The sequence below is a fragment of the Vigna unguiculata genome, chromosome 3 (genome assembly GCF_004118075.2).
Source record: "Vigna unguiculata cultivar IT97K-499-35 chromosome 3, ASM411807v1, whole genome shotgun sequence".
Classification (NCBI taxonomy): Eukaryota; Viridiplantae; Streptophyta; class Magnoliopsida; order Fabales; family Fabaceae; genus Vigna; species Vigna unguiculata.
Window position 1 is genome coordinate 19,229,161 of NC_040281.1, and position 18,619 is coordinate 19,247,779.

At 33.1% G+C, this 18,619-nt stretch overlaps 1 protein-coding gene across 1 annotated transcript; it reads right to left on the reverse strand.

The window, feature by feature from the left end:
* Positions 1-6,204: 6,204 nt before the first annotated feature.
* Positions 6,205-14,162, reverse strand: LOC114178028 (histidine kinase 3). The gene is made up of 10 exons (XM_028063702.1): positions 12,867-14,162; positions 12,257-12,538; positions 11,656-11,825; positions 11,096-11,308; positions 10,587-10,773; positions 10,449-10,500; positions 10,104-10,333; positions 9,894-9,992; positions 8,503-9,635; positions 6,205-7,251 (listed from the first exon to the last, which is right to left on the reverse strand). Exons 1-10 carry the CDS (start codon positions 13,356-13,358, stop codon positions 7,023-7,025), a joined length of 3,087 nt encoding a protein of 1,028 aa, XP_027919503.1. The 5' UTR covers positions 13,359-14,162; the 3' UTR covers positions 6,205-7,022.
* Positions 14,163-18,619: the final 4,457 nt, after the last annotated feature.

Genomic DNA, 18,619 nt, shown 5'->3' on the forward strand with positions numbered 1-18,619 from the left:
AGAGAGAGAAAAAAAATAGGATATAGGAGAGTAAAAAACTTGAAACTTATAAAAAACAAATAAAACTTAATAAGTGACAAAGACTAAATGAAATATTGAAAAGTAAGATATATAGGAAGTAATTATTTTATATACAGTAGTAATTATTTTTATATATAGATAAATAAAATAAAGAAGGTCTCATTAATTAATTTAGTAGTAAATAAAAATTAAATTAATTTAACTTTTTTTTTTAAATTTAAATAATTTTGTTACTAAGTAATTCAGTGAATTTGGTTTATGTAGGTTGATAGTTACTTTTATTTATTGCTACTTGTCACACAAGTTATATTTATTTTCTCATTGCTCATAGTGAATAAGTGAAGAGTTAATCTATCTGACGAAGATCAAATTCCAAAATTCAGAACAGTGATCCATGATAAAGCTAGTGATAGATAATTGTTTAAAAATATTTTTTATAAAATTCAACTAAAAAATAAATATTTATTATTTATTTATTTAGTTGCATTTTCAAACATTTAATATAAAAAAGGAATTGTTCATAATTGTACTTAGACAGAAAAGTATTCTATTTAAATACTTATTAAGATTCATAGTAATTTATAGGAGCACATGATAAAAATCATTTTAATAATTTTTTATAGATTAGGTGTTATGGTTCTAGTTGTTTAAGAAAGTCTTAAGAATATTCTCATTGACATTAAGATAATGTTATTTAGATGTGAAACTTTACTTCAAAAGAAGCTTAAAGAGAAGAAGAGAAGATGGTTTCAAGATACTAAAAGGAAGACAAAAACAATGAAACAAAGAACAACACATAGTAACACATAAGCTAGAAAATGAAGTAAAAAATGAAAAAGAGAAAGGGAATGGAAGAGAGAAGCGGTAGTTGACGAACATATTTTAATCGCATTAGTTCATGCAAAAACTAAATTTTCCTTTTAATATAGTAGAAATTCAACGGAAGTATTTAAGGAGAGTGCAAAATTAGAATGAATAGTTGTATTTTAATGTAGAACAATGGGGAAAAGTATTAAATTGATCTAGTGTAATATAAACTAATATAAAATTCTATATGTGATGAATGCAACTATTCTAAGTTCTGATTCTAAACGACACATAATGCACGCTTAAAAATATGAATGCAATGGTCTCTAACTCTAAGAATAAATGCTACTATATGGAATTCATGAATGAATAATTATTTAGCATGTATGAATGATATATAACATGTTCTTATCTTTGTAATAGATTAAAATGTTGTAAAACTGTGAATTACATAACTGTTTGATAAAATGCCTACAAGAAACCCTTAAAGGAACATGTGTTTGAAAAAAAGGCCTATATGAGTTATGAATACAAAATATGGAATGCAAATGCTACAAACATGATTCAAATACTAAAATCAAACAAAATATGTATTTAAAACTGATAGATAACATCAAAATCATAAGTAAAAACCAAATCCTATAAGACTAGTATAGTAAATTTACTCAATAACAGATGTCTATGTGTGTAAACATGAGAACATGTGTAAATATGGTTTGAATAGTAATCCAACCTTACAACCTAATATAACACAATAATAATTGAGGTTTAGAATGCTGAATTGCACAAAAAGAACGAGTAAAGATCTAATCCTAATCTAAGCTAACAACCAAATAGACCTACTTTAACTACCTAAGTTCAGTTGTCATTTTTTCATTGGAAGGAACTTCAATCTAAATTTTAGAGCATACTATGAAATACATATTGAAGCAATAACATCAAGTAAACGGAATAAAAAATGAACAAAATTGTGATTTAAAACTTGAAAAGAAGAAAAAAAGACATGAGAACTGGTTAGCTAAATCATAATTCAAAAATTGAGTTAAGTGTATTTGATTCTTGTTTTTTCCGTCCAAGGCTCATTGTGTAATCACTTGGATAAATTGATTACTATGCATTCTCTAAGTTTTAGCATGGTTCCATACTAGAATTAGTATTTGCAAGAACAAGTTTAAAATACTCAAAACCTAATATTTTGAATTTGATTTAGATGAAAGGAATGAAAATATAGCATTTAAAAGATGCAAATTCTTGATTGTCGTTCCTTGGTTATTCTTTTAAGTATGTCCATTAACTCTATCATTTCTTGTTGTCCTTATTTATAATTTGAACCTTTTCTTGATTTTCTATTATTCTATTCTCTCGTGTGGAAGAATAGTTATGGCTCTCCCTTGTTCCTATTTGGTTACTTGGTAAGTGATAAGTCCCTAATCTTTAGAGTTTTTCTTAGGCAATTGCATTATTTTGGGTAGGTTTAAGTGGTTAATTAGGAGTAATTAGTCTAAAATTAGTTTAGTTAGGTTTCTAGTCTAGTTTTAGAAAAGTAGCTTAATTAGGTGCTTTTAATTCATTTTTAGTGTAATCCTTAGAAGTCTTATTAGTTTGGTTAAGTTTAGCATGCAATTTAGGTTCATAAATCCACAATGGCATATTAGTGTAAGTTCTAGTTTGATAGTTAAACTTAGAAGTAGAATTGGTCTAGTTTTAGGAGTTTTTAGAAGTAGTTTGATATGACTAACATTGTTTTCTTAAATTTTTGAGTGAAATGCATAAGGAAGACCTAGAGTCTTATCTCAGAGTTCAAAGAAGCCATAAAGAGAAAGTTGACCAAACCAATTTGCTCAAAAGTAGCAGAGTTGACTTTTGGTGCAAGTGTTGACCAAAGTTTGACCAAGAGAAAGCAGTTTGTGGATGTGGAAGCATCACCAAACATGGGCAAGTGACCTGGAGTAAGTTGGCACAACTATTGGGAAACTTGCCACCTAAGTTCCAAGTGGAAATTGCAAAGTAGATAGGCAAATTTATTGTAGTTAGTTAGTTAATGACCCGTAGAAGCAGTAGCAAGTTTGGTCTTTGTGTTATTTAGGTGCCAAAATAGATTCAAACAACACACGCACATCACGAACAACACTCACCACCATTCCTTTCTTCCATCACGCAACCATTCTCTCTTCACCACACCATAGTTGTTGTTTATGCATCATTTTTTCACCATTTTTGCACTTTTCTGCCATGTATTCTTAATTTTTTTCAAGTTGTTTGTAAGTTACTTCTTTCATGTTAATGATTACAGTTGTTGTGAACGTGTTCTTTGATATAAAATCATTGTTTTCTTTTCATTTTTAACTGATTAATCAGCATGTTCTTTGTTATTCACTGCTAAAAGAACTCGTGATTCAATTTTGAGTGATTGAGTGATGCTGATCTAAACCAACACATGATTTGACTTGGAAATAAGTTGAATTTTTAGAAGAAGAAGAAGAAGAAGAAGAAGAAGATTTCAGAATCAGAAGATTTCAGAGGAAGAAGAAGAATTCAGAAGAAGAAGATTTAAGAAGAATCAGAAGAAGAAGATTTCAAAAGAAGAAGATTTCAAAGAAGAAGTTTTAGGGCCTAAAATAGTACTAGCCCACGACGCTTCGTTCCCTGGATTCAAACTACTCTAATGCTGCCATGTGACACATATTTAAGAGTGACAAGACAACACAATCATTGTAGCGCTTCAGAAGAATACCCCTCATTAATGGTGCTTCAGAAGAAAATCCCTCATTAATGCTCCACGATTCGCAATAAAGCATGTCACTACACAGCACGACAACACCTCATAAAGCCTGCCCAACATAACAACACTCATAAAGTCTGCCCAATACGACAACACCTCTTAAAGCCTACTCAACAAGACAACGCCTAACAAAAGTTGTTCAACCTGGCAACACAAATTTTGAGCGTTGAGCCCGCCTAAAGACGCCACGCTCCAAAAACATCTACATAATTCCATGATAATTTCCCGGGTCTTGCTCACCGTTGGTAGGACAAATTGGCTCGTCCACCTGTAAAGTCAAAGACAACCATATCTAATATGGCAAAATGGCCCATCCACATGCAAGATTGTAAAAGTTGGATACAGCTCAACCAAGATGCCAATCATCGTCGCATCAAGCACGCCTTATATGTCAATCAAATTTTCGAGACTAGGGATTTATGTACCTACCCAGCTCAATAAATGATGCTAAATAATGTGTGGCCAAATAAGGCCCAGTGAGCCTCATCTCCAGAAAGACTACAAAATATACTAAGACACTTCTATTGGGGTAAATATTCACATATTAACGACAATTGTGACAAATCTCGGTAGTTTGATTACTTCTTGATACCCTTAATACAAAATATTTAGTATATTGGGTAAGGTCTCACATTATGATTATTATTATTTACTTAAGAGTAAGTTGTTATTTTATTGATATTGATTAATATTACATTACCTATTTTATCACATGGATCCAAGACCCAAAAGATACTATAAATACACATAGTATTTCACCAAGAAATACACACTCTTATATACTCATTCTCTTTTATACAAGATCCTCACTCTCTTACTGACTTGAACGTCATAGAGTTTTTGCGGATGAATCTTCCCTTATGTTTCAATCCTTAGAAGCACCCTACCAAGATCTATCGAAGCCATTAAAGAATATTATGCAAGACATCCATTTGATCTATGACTTCTTAATGGACTTTTACTTACAATGAAGAGTTCACAAATCCAAAAACAAATTCATTCATTCCACACTTTGTCCAATGCTTTTACCTTCATCTAAAAACAATAACAATTTTATTTATCTTGTATCACCGATCTTGATATATAAATCATCCATATTAATGATACCGTAGAAAATATAGATACAAATATAAGAAATTATGTAGAATTAAAAAGGTAAATGTGTAATAATAATAATAATAATAATAATAATAATAATAATAATAATAATAATAATATCATTTTCAAGCAGGTGCAGTGGAAACAATCTGATAATTCAAGCTCAATGAATATAATAGATGTATACATAAAAACTCCCTTGACACGGAATACAGCGTAAAAGTAAGACCACGTGATTTTGTAGTCGTGGTTTTGAATTTGAGCATTGAAGTTTTGATAATTGGTTCTGCATTTGGTTTTGATGTGTGTTGGAACAAATTTCCCTTCCTTGTGACCCGTGTACAACGTTGACGTCACATGTTGCTCCAGGTAATGAAATAACCATTTCCTGGCCAATAAGTATTTACAAACCGGTGGAAATATTTATTGCGAAATTGACAGAACCAGTGAGCCCCACATACGATATCTGAAATGTGTAAGTCTCCAGTCTTGTCCACCCAACAATCAAGTGCCCTTATAATTATTATCCAATTATTGCTACATATCTATCATGCCATCACATTTCAAAAAATCAAATTCTCAACAATTGAATCAATTTAGCATATATTTGTTCAAAGGATGCAACTTTTACAATTTGTGTTATGTTGTCAGAGTCTCTGCTGCTGGAAAGAGGAAAAGCTTCTGACTTGCTCATCGATGTAGGCGTGTTAATTATTGTAGAATCAAGTATCTGGAACTTGCATCATTCGGAGAAAAAGTCAATGTAAATATCAGTTCTATTGCAGTGAAACGTACTCAAGTAACTTTCTGGAGATGCGAATGCCTTGAATTATTTTCTAACAATTAGTTTATCGAATTTCGAACTCAAACGATTTGGCATTGGTATCAAACTGTTGCATTCACTGTGAAGGTGTTGCAACTTCCGATGTACGTTGACGTTACAGTTCGTTCTCAACTTTTTAGTCATTCAGATTCACAATTTGTATTCCTTTTTGGAATTTTGTTTTATTTTTCACTAAGAGAAAATTTTCAGGCGACAAGTTAAAACTATTCACTCACAAGTCACAGTTCATGTCCTGTTGATCTTACTCAACTCATGGAAACCTTTTCATAGAATCTTTTCCTTTTTGGCTTGTTATTTATTTACTTTTTAGTCATTATCCAAAACTTGATATATTAAAAATAAGTTTATATTGATATTTTTTTTTAAATTTTTTGTGTAGTTATCTGGATTGACCAATAAACAGACGGAGTAGCTGGAATTGGGAGACATCGATTATAGCCACCAAAAAGAAAGAACACTGTTTTTGCCCAATTGTGCTTCTCCCAGTGAATGAAGAATAATAGAATTTGTGTTAAATCTGAAGGACGAATAAAGTTGTTACCTGTAAACCCAGTGAGTGATATACCTAACATCATGGGGCTTTAAAATTTACAATTAAGATCGAAAATAAAAGAAAAGATATTCCACGAAGTGTTAAGGCAAACCAAAGCAGTGAGGCAAAGGAAATTCAGAATTAGAAATTGTACAAATCGGCCAAAAAATGGTGGATCATTCAAACACTACAGTATAATGTATCAGTTACATGTTTGCAAGCCTAATTCCAGCACGGTTAAGAACATAAGGAAGCAAGCTGGTGTGATACATCAATCACCATCTTTATTGTGAGTCATGTACAAAGATTTGATGGTGCACTTCCTCCCCTTGATGCCAAGAAGCTAATTTTCTTCCTTTCACCTGAATCAAGCCCTTGTGATGCATGCATCAATACACATAAAATGTAACGTGCCTAGGCTAGATTACTATAAGTTGTATTATTACATACACAAGGATGAGACTCTAGAACCGTATTACAATACACCCTAGTCTTCTAATCAGCCTCCATCGTTTCGACTGATTTACATGGAAGAATAATGGGTTTTAATACTACCCTTAACAACCAATTACAACTCAATTGCAACCAATCAAACTTGGCTCCTATGTACACTCCCTGCCACAAAAACAATGTTTTAAACCGGGGACCTTAAAACACAGCAGAAATAACAACAAAATAGGTCAAAAAGGTAGAATGAACCATTTCTGAACTTCTACAATATTTTCCCCGCTTTGTTCCATTTTCCTTTTCTTTCAGATGAGATAATATAGCATTCTTCGGTATCTAGTGACCAACCACCAAACTTTGAGGTCAAGTATTAAAACACTCTCAAGAGACTTCTGAACCTATTTATCCACTTCAGAGTGTCATGGAGTACAGACGGCTATGCTTCCATTATCAGTAATCCTCTGTTTTAGATCAGCACTGTATTTTTCTTTTCAAGATGACTGGAAAAACCGTGAGACTTCTCTATAGAGCTGTTCAGCTTCAAAAGGTTTTGAAACGTACCCATCCATGCCACCCCCTAGGCATTTTTCATGTGTAGCCTGTATCACATCTGCAGTCATGGCTAAAATGGGTACATGCCAATTTCTGACATTCTCATCCATTGATGCTTCTCTGTTCACACTTTGCTCCATCTCCCTAATTTGCTTTGTTGCTACAAAACTGTTGGAAAAGAATTGTCATTGACATATTCTAACACGATGATAAGGATTTAGATACAAAAAGTAGATAAATTAATACTTCAAATAATTTTTATTTAAACTGTCAAATGAATTATCTCCCTTTATGAGTCCATGGCTCCCAAAGCCCGGACTAAGGAGAGTTGTGTTTGACCCTTGACAACCCACATGAAATTTGTTGAAAGTTAAAACACAAATCACTAACTATGGGTTATTTATGCTAGGTCATCACTTGAAAATATCACTTTGTATGACTTGAGTACAATGTCAAATGAACTATGTCTGCTAAATCAAACTCTCAAATGTAATGTTCAATAAACAAGAGTTCTCACATTTTTCTTTACAAATGTGGGTAAAAGCAACTACTCTTGCGGTGCCTGATTAGACTTCATGCTTGGAATATTGGAACATTAGAGGATAAGTCTCGAAGAATTCGCATCATGTATGGGTTGAAGAATAAATAAAGGAATTAGACACTAATAAATTTATATTTCGGTATATAGGGTGGGGGGAAATGATTGTGGCTATTATTGTGGTCAAGGATTGGAAATCGAATGCAGTGGTTTATTCTCTGGTACCAAATGCCCTCTGAGGGTTATTTATGACTGCAATGTGCTTACCAAGTTTAAAAAGAAGTTTCAGTCCACTATTATATGATCAATATACTTTATGGTAGTAAAGGTTGAGTTTTAAAAGCACATAAAGAGAAAAAAAGTGGGAATAACAAAAATGAGTACTTGAAGATAGAGACTACGTAAGAAAGAACAAGATACTGAATTCTTGTATACTGGGAGATATTCGTAGACTGTGAAGAAAATGACAAAATCGATTAAGATTGTTTGGATGCATGTACAGGTCAATAGAGGCACAATGTGGAGAGTACATTGCATGGTTTTTAGTCCTTTTAAAAAAGGATTGAGGGAGGTCTAGAAGCACATTAAGGGAAATTATACATGGCATCATTTGATCTGTGTACCTGACCTCACTAAATGGGACAGGCTTTTGTACAGAAAATGTCAAATGAATTATAATATTGCAGTGGCAAGTTAGACTCCAAAAACCTTGTGTGCTAATATAAATTAGTTTGTTTCACAATTTTGTAACGCAAAATGTTTTCCTTTGATGTAAACTGTTCAGTAAATACTGCAATTATCTGAGATCTATAAAAGAATTAAAAACTATTTTCTATTTTTCTATCAGATTCTTAAAGAAAGTATTCCAGTTGCATACATACCCGTCCATTTCTGGCATTTGAATATCCATGAAACAGGCATCAAACTGATGGGGTGGCTTCAGGGAAGAGATGGCATCTTTCCCACTGCTTACACAAACCACGTCTGCCCCATACTTTTTCAATGCACCCGCTGCTACAGCACGATTCACAGCATTGTCATCTACTATTAGAATTTTCCTGCCACAAAGAAGATGGCGAAGAGACAAACTTTGGAGTTCTCTATTTCGAGGAGCTCCCTTGTTTTGGACACCCATGGATCGTTGTAGTGAGGCAGCAAGCATACTTGCTCTAAGAGGTTTAGTAATGACAGTAGGATTATCAGCACCCAGGTTTACAATAGCTTTAAAAGAACTACTAGAATTAACAAGAATGAACAGCTTTGGGGGAACCCCGTGATCAATTTTCCTTGTATTATTGACAAAGTGAGATGACAAGCCTAAATCTCTATCCCAAACCTCTTGCTCAATCAAGACCATATTAATAACTATATTCCCATTGCTTATGGCTAGCAAAGCTTGGTTTAAATCAGAAACCATCTCAACATGAATGCCAAGCCGTTGGATGTGATATCTTGACACTTTTGCTCTAACAGGTCTTGGGTCAATAATTAATGCAGTCATCCCCTCAAATTCTGAAGATGCAGACCGAGGTTGGTTGTTTGTTTGCTGAATTTTACACTCGTTTGAACTGCGGTGACCATTGGTGAATATGGCAGTAAAAGTGAATGTGGATCCAATCTTGGGTATGCTCACGAATCCAATTTCTCCATTCATGAGACCAACCAAACACTTGCTAATGCTTAGGCCAATACCTGTTCCTCCATGCTTTCTGGAAATGGATGGACCTACCTGCATGAATGGGGTGAAGATGCGGGGCTGAGATTCAAGAGGAATGCCTTCACCTGTATCCTCAACAGATACAATCAAATTGACAAGATCATTCGAGGGTGATGAAAAGGAACCAAGAGGTCCCTCTTGACTGAAAGCCCTGAATCCTTCCCAGCTCTTGCGACTATCAGCTACAACGGAGCCACTCAATGTATTTTCTGAGTTGGATTCTTTGTCAACCTCTATTGAATGGACAACCTCCTCAACAAGATGGATAGTGACAAAAATATGTCCTTTGTCAGTGAACTACAAAACAATTTCAGAATCAGTTTCGATGATACTTTCAAGAAATACACAACAATTTTTGCTACACTAATAGTCATGGTTTGCTAGAACACTAATAGAAGATTTTTTTTTTCATGAGACTATAACAACTGTAGCATGCCTATTAGGCAAGGATATAGCACAAGGTAAGATCACTTAATGACTTTCATGATACACTTGGGCACCAGACTAAGCAACTTCAGTTATGCATAATGCTCTTCTCTCTACCTATAAACTTACCTTAATTGAGTTACCCATGAGATTGGTAATTATTTGTCGAAATCTTCCTGGATCACCTATTAGAAATTCTGGAACCTGATCTGACACATAAACTGCCAACTGTGCTTCCCAAAAAAAATTACAAAAAGCTATTAACTATAATTAGACTACACACATTTTGGAAATCCAATCATATAATAAAAAGGCAACAGTAGACAAGAGATATATTACCTCTACTCCTTTTCCTTGAGACTTCTCAGAAAATAGTGACAAAACATCATCCAAAATTGCGCGTATGTCAAAGAGCACAGCCTCAAGCTCTAGCTTACCAAATTCAATCTTAGCTTGATCCAAAACCTCGTTTATAAGTGACACCAGAGCCTTTCCACTTTCCTGTGCAGTCCTGACATATTCCTGTTGGGTTACATCTAGATCTGTGTCCATGAGCATATGCAACATCCCTGAAAATTCAAATTTAGAGCAGGGTCATGGCTGAACAAGCTCTTCGTTTTTGTGAAATGCTTATAGTTAAACATTGGATATTGCAGACTAAAACATAGATAGAATACAACTCACCTAAAACACCGTTCATTGGTGTTCTGATCTCATGGGAAACAGTAGCAAGAAACTGCAGTAATAGTTGATTAAGCCCACATGACCAAAATAAATTAAGCCAAAACAAGGAAAGAGTATATTTTAAAAACAGTTACATACCTGGGATTTTGCAATATCAGCTGCCACAGCTCGTTCCCGAAGTTCCATCATCTCACGGCAATCATCTTCTACTTTGGCAATATGATTCACAGTGGCATGGAAAATATATCCGACAAGGAATGCAATAACAAGAATACCAAATGACGTAGTTATTGCCAACCATGGCCATGGTGGTTTCTGCTTGAACCTGTGATAGCATCAAACTTAAATTTCATGAATAGCTCAAGTCTTTTGACACCAAGCAAATTTTAATCGTTGTAATATTTATGTAAGCCATTAGAATCAATGCACCCAAAAAAGTGTGACAAGATAAAAGAACTCTAAACTAAGTACAGCTAGCAGAAAAAACCACAGCACAAGATTGTGAATTATTAATTCATATGACATTAATACACCTTGTATTTAATATATATTCTACCTATTTCAAGGTGGCACCGCTGTTCATACAAACTACACTGAGCAATAAGGATGACGGAGATGTTAGACTCTTTCTATGGCATTACTCTTACCTACAGTGCATCTCGTGCTTCCTGAAAGGGTCTCCGAAGTTAAGAGTGCTGACATGATAGAACTCATCCCCTGATTCATTTGAACCATACATGGCAATTGGATGAGTATGATTTGTAGTATCATACACATTAACAATTACAGTTTGCTTGCTAGCAAGTTGCTGAAGTAGTTTCTCCACCAATGACTCAACATCAAAGACGCCCCCAAGATACCTGCCAGCAAGCAGCAGTGAAGACATAAAAATGCTATCATTTTAATTGTGTTCATAATCTTTTTCTGTTTTTGATATCAGCTTTATTGAATTTAAAAGTAGATTTGTTACTTTAAAAATTTTAATCATCACAAGAAAGAACCAATAACTGTTCACCTTTCTTACATTAATAGAGTTCATGAATATTCCCTCTGAAAATTTAATTACAGTGATTAGATACTTAGTAGACTAGTTACTACAGAGATTTAGATGACCAGAAGGGAATAATTTAAATTATATGATTGATTAAAAAACTGACCAGAGAAAATTAATGAAAGTAATGCAAAAAAATTAAAAGTTTCGGCACACCCATCAGTTGCTTGAATTCTTTCATTTGGGGTTGCATTTGATGGAAGATCTCTCTTGTAGACGGCAAATGTCAGGATTACCCCCAGACGATTTGTTTTGAGCAGCCTGAAGGGTGCAGTTAAAACTCCTTTGCCTGATTCTCTCGCACGCAGCACATTTTCACGGTCTTCCTGTTGAAAAACAGGTGAATAACTGAGACAACCATAACTCAGAAAATTTGCAATAGATTTCAGGTATGGAACAGGAACAACGTGTGTAAACTCAGCTTTGTGATATTCATCAAATTAGACACTATCCACGTATTTTATTCTCCATTAGGAACGGTCCCATCAGGACAGCCAAGAGAAATGAAGAATAAGGATACAAAAACAACGATCAGGGAGCATACATAGTTCTTCTTCAAAAGTTTTCTCGCATAACATAGTGAATGATCACTAGAAGAGCAGTCAAAAACCGTACAACCAGGAATAAAGAGCTTAGAATGGATGGATTAAAATTATCATCAAAACAACCAAGTCAATTGCATAGCATTTTCATAAATCACTATATATGGCTCATAAGATGAGCTCCACCTAAACTTTGACGAGTATAAGAAACCTACCTTTCCAGAGAGCACATTAACAGAAATCACATGTGCAATTGTATCTTGTGCAAAGATGACAGGAGCATATTCTTCCTGGACGGGGGATGGCTCCAATGCCTCTGGGACGTAATCATCCTTATGAACCGGGTTCTGCTCTAGAGTATCCATCCTCTTGATAATCCAACCTTGTTGCTTTTCAAACTGTTCCCTTTCAGAATGGAGCACCCTTACAGCATATGCAACACCACTTGTAAGAGGCCTCTCAAAAGCTGTTCTTTCTGTGTACCTCGCAAAAGTTTTCTGCAAGTTTTGGAAGTTGGATTGATTAGCAGAGGTGAGACAATAGGTCAAAAGAAATCGGTATCTATTCCATCTTTTCTAGCAGTACAAGTTCGACAACCTTGGCAGCAAAAGATAAAATTAAAATCCCAATATTTTCCAGAAAAGAGGGCGGGGAGGTTGGGGAATGCTGTTACACACCCTAATTAATGACAATGAAACAACTCCTCATAACCCCGTGTGCGTAAAAATTCTGCTAACATATCTCCTTGGAGCATAATAAACGAGAACAAAAAGTAAAAGGTGAGGAATTAGGTCCTGATTTCCAAGGGCAAATAAAGAGTAGTACCTGATCGATGGCTGAAGGGTTCTTGGCATGGTGAAAGGTGGAGATCAGAATTGACATGGCTTGGATATGGTTCATACTGACGTTAAACTGATCCTGAAGCATCCTAGCCCTTTCATCACACAAGCTTGCCAGAGTTTCTTTCCTCTTCTCAATACCTTGCAAGCTCAAGTAGCACAAGATCCACAATGATACTATAATCCAACCCACCACCCATGTCAGCAAAAGCTTCCTCCACAACGCTCTCTTCACTCTCTTAGAGCCAATATACTGGTAGTACTGTTGGTGGATTTTGCAACCCTGCCCAGAGATCTTCTCCCACCATTTGTGCCACATCTTTCCACCCCCACCCCCACCTGGAAACCCCATCTTGGTGTCCATAATTCCACTGCTAATGAACCAGTTAAGGTAAAGAACAGATACAACCCAGCAACATAGCACCAAAAGTAGATGCCCCACTTTTAGACCAAACCCAACTACATGGAGCAAACTCATCCACAACAGTAACCAACACAAGTAAAAAAGAAACAGTTCCAAGAGGTTGTGGGCGTCAACACTAGCTGATTCCAGGTAGGCTTGTGTGAGAGGAGAGAACCACTGTCAAATCCACAGAATCCCCTCGACGCTAACACACATGCATCCCTATTCACTAAAAGCTTTTTAGGCTTGTGACTGAAGGAAATTTAAGATTTTGAAGAACTACAGCACAAACCCAATTCCTAAAAACAAGAAGGTTGAAGGGGAAGAAAAAAAATAAAAAGGACACAATAATAATAATAATAATAATAATAATAAGGGATGTGACCTTGATAAGATGCTGTCTTATCCACCCCAATAGCTTAAAATTCAGAAATGCAAATGAACACTGAAATTTTGAGGCAGATAAGAAAATTCAAATACCCTTTAAAGAATAAAAGAATCACAAGATTCTGGGTTTCTAATTCTAAACAGAAATTGATACTCCTTATTATCTTGTCAGCTAGCAGCAGCTACCAACCAAGACGCAGAACAAAAAGGAAGGGCCAAAACTAAACCTACAAAAGATTCGATTTTCACTATCACTCAGCAAAGAAGCTCTAGCTTGCACTTCATGGCCCTAGAACCAAACAAGAACAACACAAGCACGTGAATGTGTTGGAGAGATTTCCTATTCTTAGAACCGCACACTGTAAAAAAAAAAAAAAAATAGCAAGGCAACAACTAAACTCAAAGGAAGAAGCTAAAAAGGCTTAAAAGGACGAGTTCATCGAGCTGTGATAGGAGAATTTGGCAAGGCGAGATGATAAGAATACGGTAGCACAGCACAAATGTTTTCTATATTATTATAGGGCATTATCTCTTTCCAAACTATCCACTCATAAAATAATAATAATAATAATAATAATAATAAAAATAAAAAGATTATTTTAAGACGCTTATTATGGACATAAAAAGAAAGTAAGTTATTGCATATTTTGAACAGAATTTTATAATAGCAATATGAATAAATGGGTGCAGAAAAGGCATAGTTCCACTGAGCAGAAATGAGAGGCTTTGTTAACTTTGGTTTGCTTTGTGTTCACATCCCTATCCATCCATGGCAGTAGACAACTTCCTCACGCTAAGTCGTTAGCTGTGTGCGTGCGTGCGTCTGTTTGTTTAGCTGTACTTTTGTGTTTCCAAAAGTACCCCTGCATGGAACCAAAATTTCAACAATCAGCATAACCTTTTTTCTCAGAATGGCATTAGATACCCCGTACTTTATCAAAATTGCCATTGCAGGACCCATAGTCAAAAAAAGAGTAGTAGGTAGTAGTAGAACAAACAACTGTAGAGAGATCATCTTTTCTTACACTTCTAAAATTAGGTTAATAACACTTTGCATATACAATATTTTTTCAGATATTTGAACCATTAAATTCTCAAATTGAAATTGAAATTGAAATTGAAATTCTCTTCCGCATCTAATTTTGCAAACTAAACTCTAGGCATGTGAGTGTTTCCCACTTCCCTCTCCCAATATTTAATTCTTCCAATGAATCAATGGGAGCACTGTGAGAGAATTTAGGTCATTTGTCACTTTACCTATTAGAGTTTGTTCTCTTTTTCCCCTTTCCTAATATTGTGGTCTCTCCTAGTTTTTTAACTTTATGTGCAATGCGTATGTTTGAAAGGTGCTTATTAGGCCACCAAAAATGGCGTCAACGTGTATGCATTCAAAATTAGATGCTTTGTTTTATTACCAATATTGAAACCAAACTTCACAACTGTAACTCAATGCAAACTTACGTGGACAAAATCTCCAATTACAATATTCTTTCTTCATAAATGTGTACCCGTGTTTAGTTTAACGTGTTATTTTAAGAGAATTTTATATTTTTAAAAGGTTTAATAAACTAAATTTGAACTGATTTCTTTTAAATTATTTAATTCTTGAAATACTTTTTAGAAAACAGAATTTAATTTTACTAGTTATATCAATAAATAAAAAATTACTATATACAATACCATTAGTATCATCGGTATAAAATCAGTTTTGCAACATCAATAAAAAAAATAACCGTAGAAAATTTTAATAAAAAATATGGTTTTATCCTTTGAAAAATAACCTCATTGATATTATTATGTGTCAACTACAAAAAAAGAAATTGAAGGTTAAATTGTGTATCAACTTTTCAAAATTTTCTCAATGTTGTTGCGTTTGGTAAGTGATGATAGACGTAAATTGTTTACGTGTTAAACAATTTGTCAAAAACTGATTTTAAAATTCTAGTTTTTAAAAGCTCTCATTCTTTTCATAAGGGTTTTATAAGCATGCAATTTAAACACACTTAAAAAAAAAAATTTATGTCTATATTGATACTATGTTCAATTATTGATCAACTTATCAGGTTTCATGAGGCATATTAATACTCGCACCTCACATGATCTATTTGAAAGTATCATCTAAAGTGTATTCATGTTTTATACTTTCTTTGTTCGAAGCACTTAATTAAAATCTTAACTCTCTTACCTCAAGATCCAGAAAAACAATTATTTTCTTTGACATTGATAAAAAGAACCTTGAAAGACATTAGTTAGAAATAATTCTATCAATATTGGTCCAGAAAAACTTGATTAATGTTAGTAAATATTATGTTTAATATCATTTATAAATCATTAGTGATGTTGATAAAGAAATTAATTAATTGAAGTTAGTAGAAACATACCATTGACGTATATCATAACAAATATTAATAATGATGATAGAAAAATGTTTTGGTCAAGTTTAACATAAATAAAGCTCTTATTGACACATCAATAAAAGAAAATTTTAGGTTAATGATATTTCAACCTTAATTATTCAAAGATGTCCAAATAAAAATAAACCAATGACACTGGTCAAATCGAAAAAAAAAATATAAAGAGAAGAAAAATGATAAAATCTGAATGATTCTAAATTCTTACCTAAAAAGTTGAACTTGAATTTATAAAGTTTTAAGTAATTAAATTACTCATAAATTTATTATATTTCAATTTTTTAAATTTTGTTATCAAAATAGTATATTTTATTATAAAATGTTTCAAATTTTTTATAGAAGTAAATTATCATGTTGAAGTTTTCTATCTAAAACATATTGTTAGGATGAGATAAATTGTATTCAGCTTAGTTTTTTCTTCCAAAGCATCCAATGAGTTAAAAGTATTTAAAGTCCAATTAAGAAATTATTATATCTTCATTAAAGTTTTACCAAAAGTCTCATGAAAAGTAAATTTATTACTAAAACGCATATACTTTTCACAGAAGATATTGAGTCATAATTAAGGATTCTAACTCATATTTAACACACACACATATTAAATTAAGTATTTAATTTGTTTAAGGTGAAATTATTAACATGCTGAAAGAAAGGAGAGTGAGAAGTAATAAATGTGAAAAAAGCTAGAACAATTTTTGATGGATTGAAGGACCGATAGACTGTGGAAGTCCTACATCGATCAGAGATAAAATCAATTTATAATATATAAATAAGGTGCAAACTTCACCTTACACATAGATTTTGTGGGATTAAATTAAATTTAAAGTCCACTTTTAACATAGTATCAAAACCTAGTTAAAATCAATCTTAACAAAATTTTTTGAACATTCTATTTCACTCAATATTCGTTAAAGTGAATAAGTTAATAAAGATAATGATCGAAGGCATGTATGTAAAATGAATTGTGATTATACGGCGTGACAAGAAATGGTTCTACCCTAAGAGTGATAACCGGGTTGGGTGCGACCTTTTTCTTGATGTGTTAACCTCATAGGAGGCAAGAAGAAGACAAAGGTTGGACAAAGAATTTGGCATATGGGCATAAATTGAGTGGAAGATGAAGGGCATTATGGGAAGTGGAAACTAGTTGGGGAGCATAAAACAATGCAAACTCGTAATTTTTACGAAAATGGAGTCCCAATATACAACTCATTTTAATCAAAGAGGTGCCCACAAAACTGATTAGCTCATCAGTACTCACTTCTTTCTTCTGTCCTTTCCACTGGGAGCTCTTCCTAAAACCCTCACAACTTCTCTATTTTTTTTTTATAGACTTTTACCTCGAATAATCTTTTACTAAATCGGTTTTTAAAAATCTTATATATTCCACCATGTAAATTCTTGCGTTCAAATTCAATAAAAACGTTATTAAAATTAGTTTTAATGTAATAAAATTAATATGTTTTAAAGGTACCAGAAAACAATAACTAAAAGAATTCAATACAAGATTTGAACTGGAATTTTCTTGCTCCGCTTTCAATAAATGTAAAATTTACTATTATTCCAATGTCAATAAAGTAATATTTTTGTGTAGTAGTAGCAGCATTGTCTCCAAGGTAGCGTGAGTTTAGCGTTTACATAATTTCTGAAAGTTGTTCGATATTGTTAAAATATTGTGCAAACAATGGGTGGTTAAAAATCAAGGGTGAAAAGGGATTAGTTTGACCTCTCATTATGTTATAAAAAAAATTGATGCGTTTATTTATTAATTGCAGTGGACTAGAAACTTTGATTCATCCCAGACAGAAGTACAGTGGCGGGTTGGTGGACCAACTAATAAAAAAAAATATAAATTTTTAACTTTTAAAATTTATTTAAGTAGACAAGTTTAGTTAAAAAATTCAAAGCATTTAATAATTTACTATGAACCTTTCATCTCAATATTGATGGTTTTTATCAGAGAATTTACTAAAAGAGAAATAACACTAATGAAGTATAAGTCTACTAAATGATTCTTCATCAAAATGAAATACTTACCTCTTCTATTGTGAGAAAGATTTTTTATTTTGGAACTTGTATAAATCGATTATCAAATATATTATTATTATCTATTATTTTCAATCTAAAATTTTAAAATAATAAGTTTATAAGATTTTATCTTTATAAGGTATTTGACCTTTATTTTTATTCAATATAAAATTTAGACTTAAATTTCAAATAAATATTAGAATGTTTAAGTTTAAAAATAAACAACATATAATTTAATTTTCTAATAACACTAAAATCTTAAAAGAAAAAAACATGTTAAATTGTTAATTTAACTTCTATTTTTATCTTTTAAGAAGTAGGCTTACCATTGATCCAACCTACTTGTGTAAGATTTATCCGATTAAGGGATTAATTGAAATAAGTGACTAGATATTGATGAGACTTCTATGTGGCTTGTAATGAGGTGAGGTGAAGGTAGGGTAAAGAAAGGGTTCAAGGCTAGAAAGTAGAGAGAAGTGAGGAACAATGGGCAATAAATTGTAAGAATAA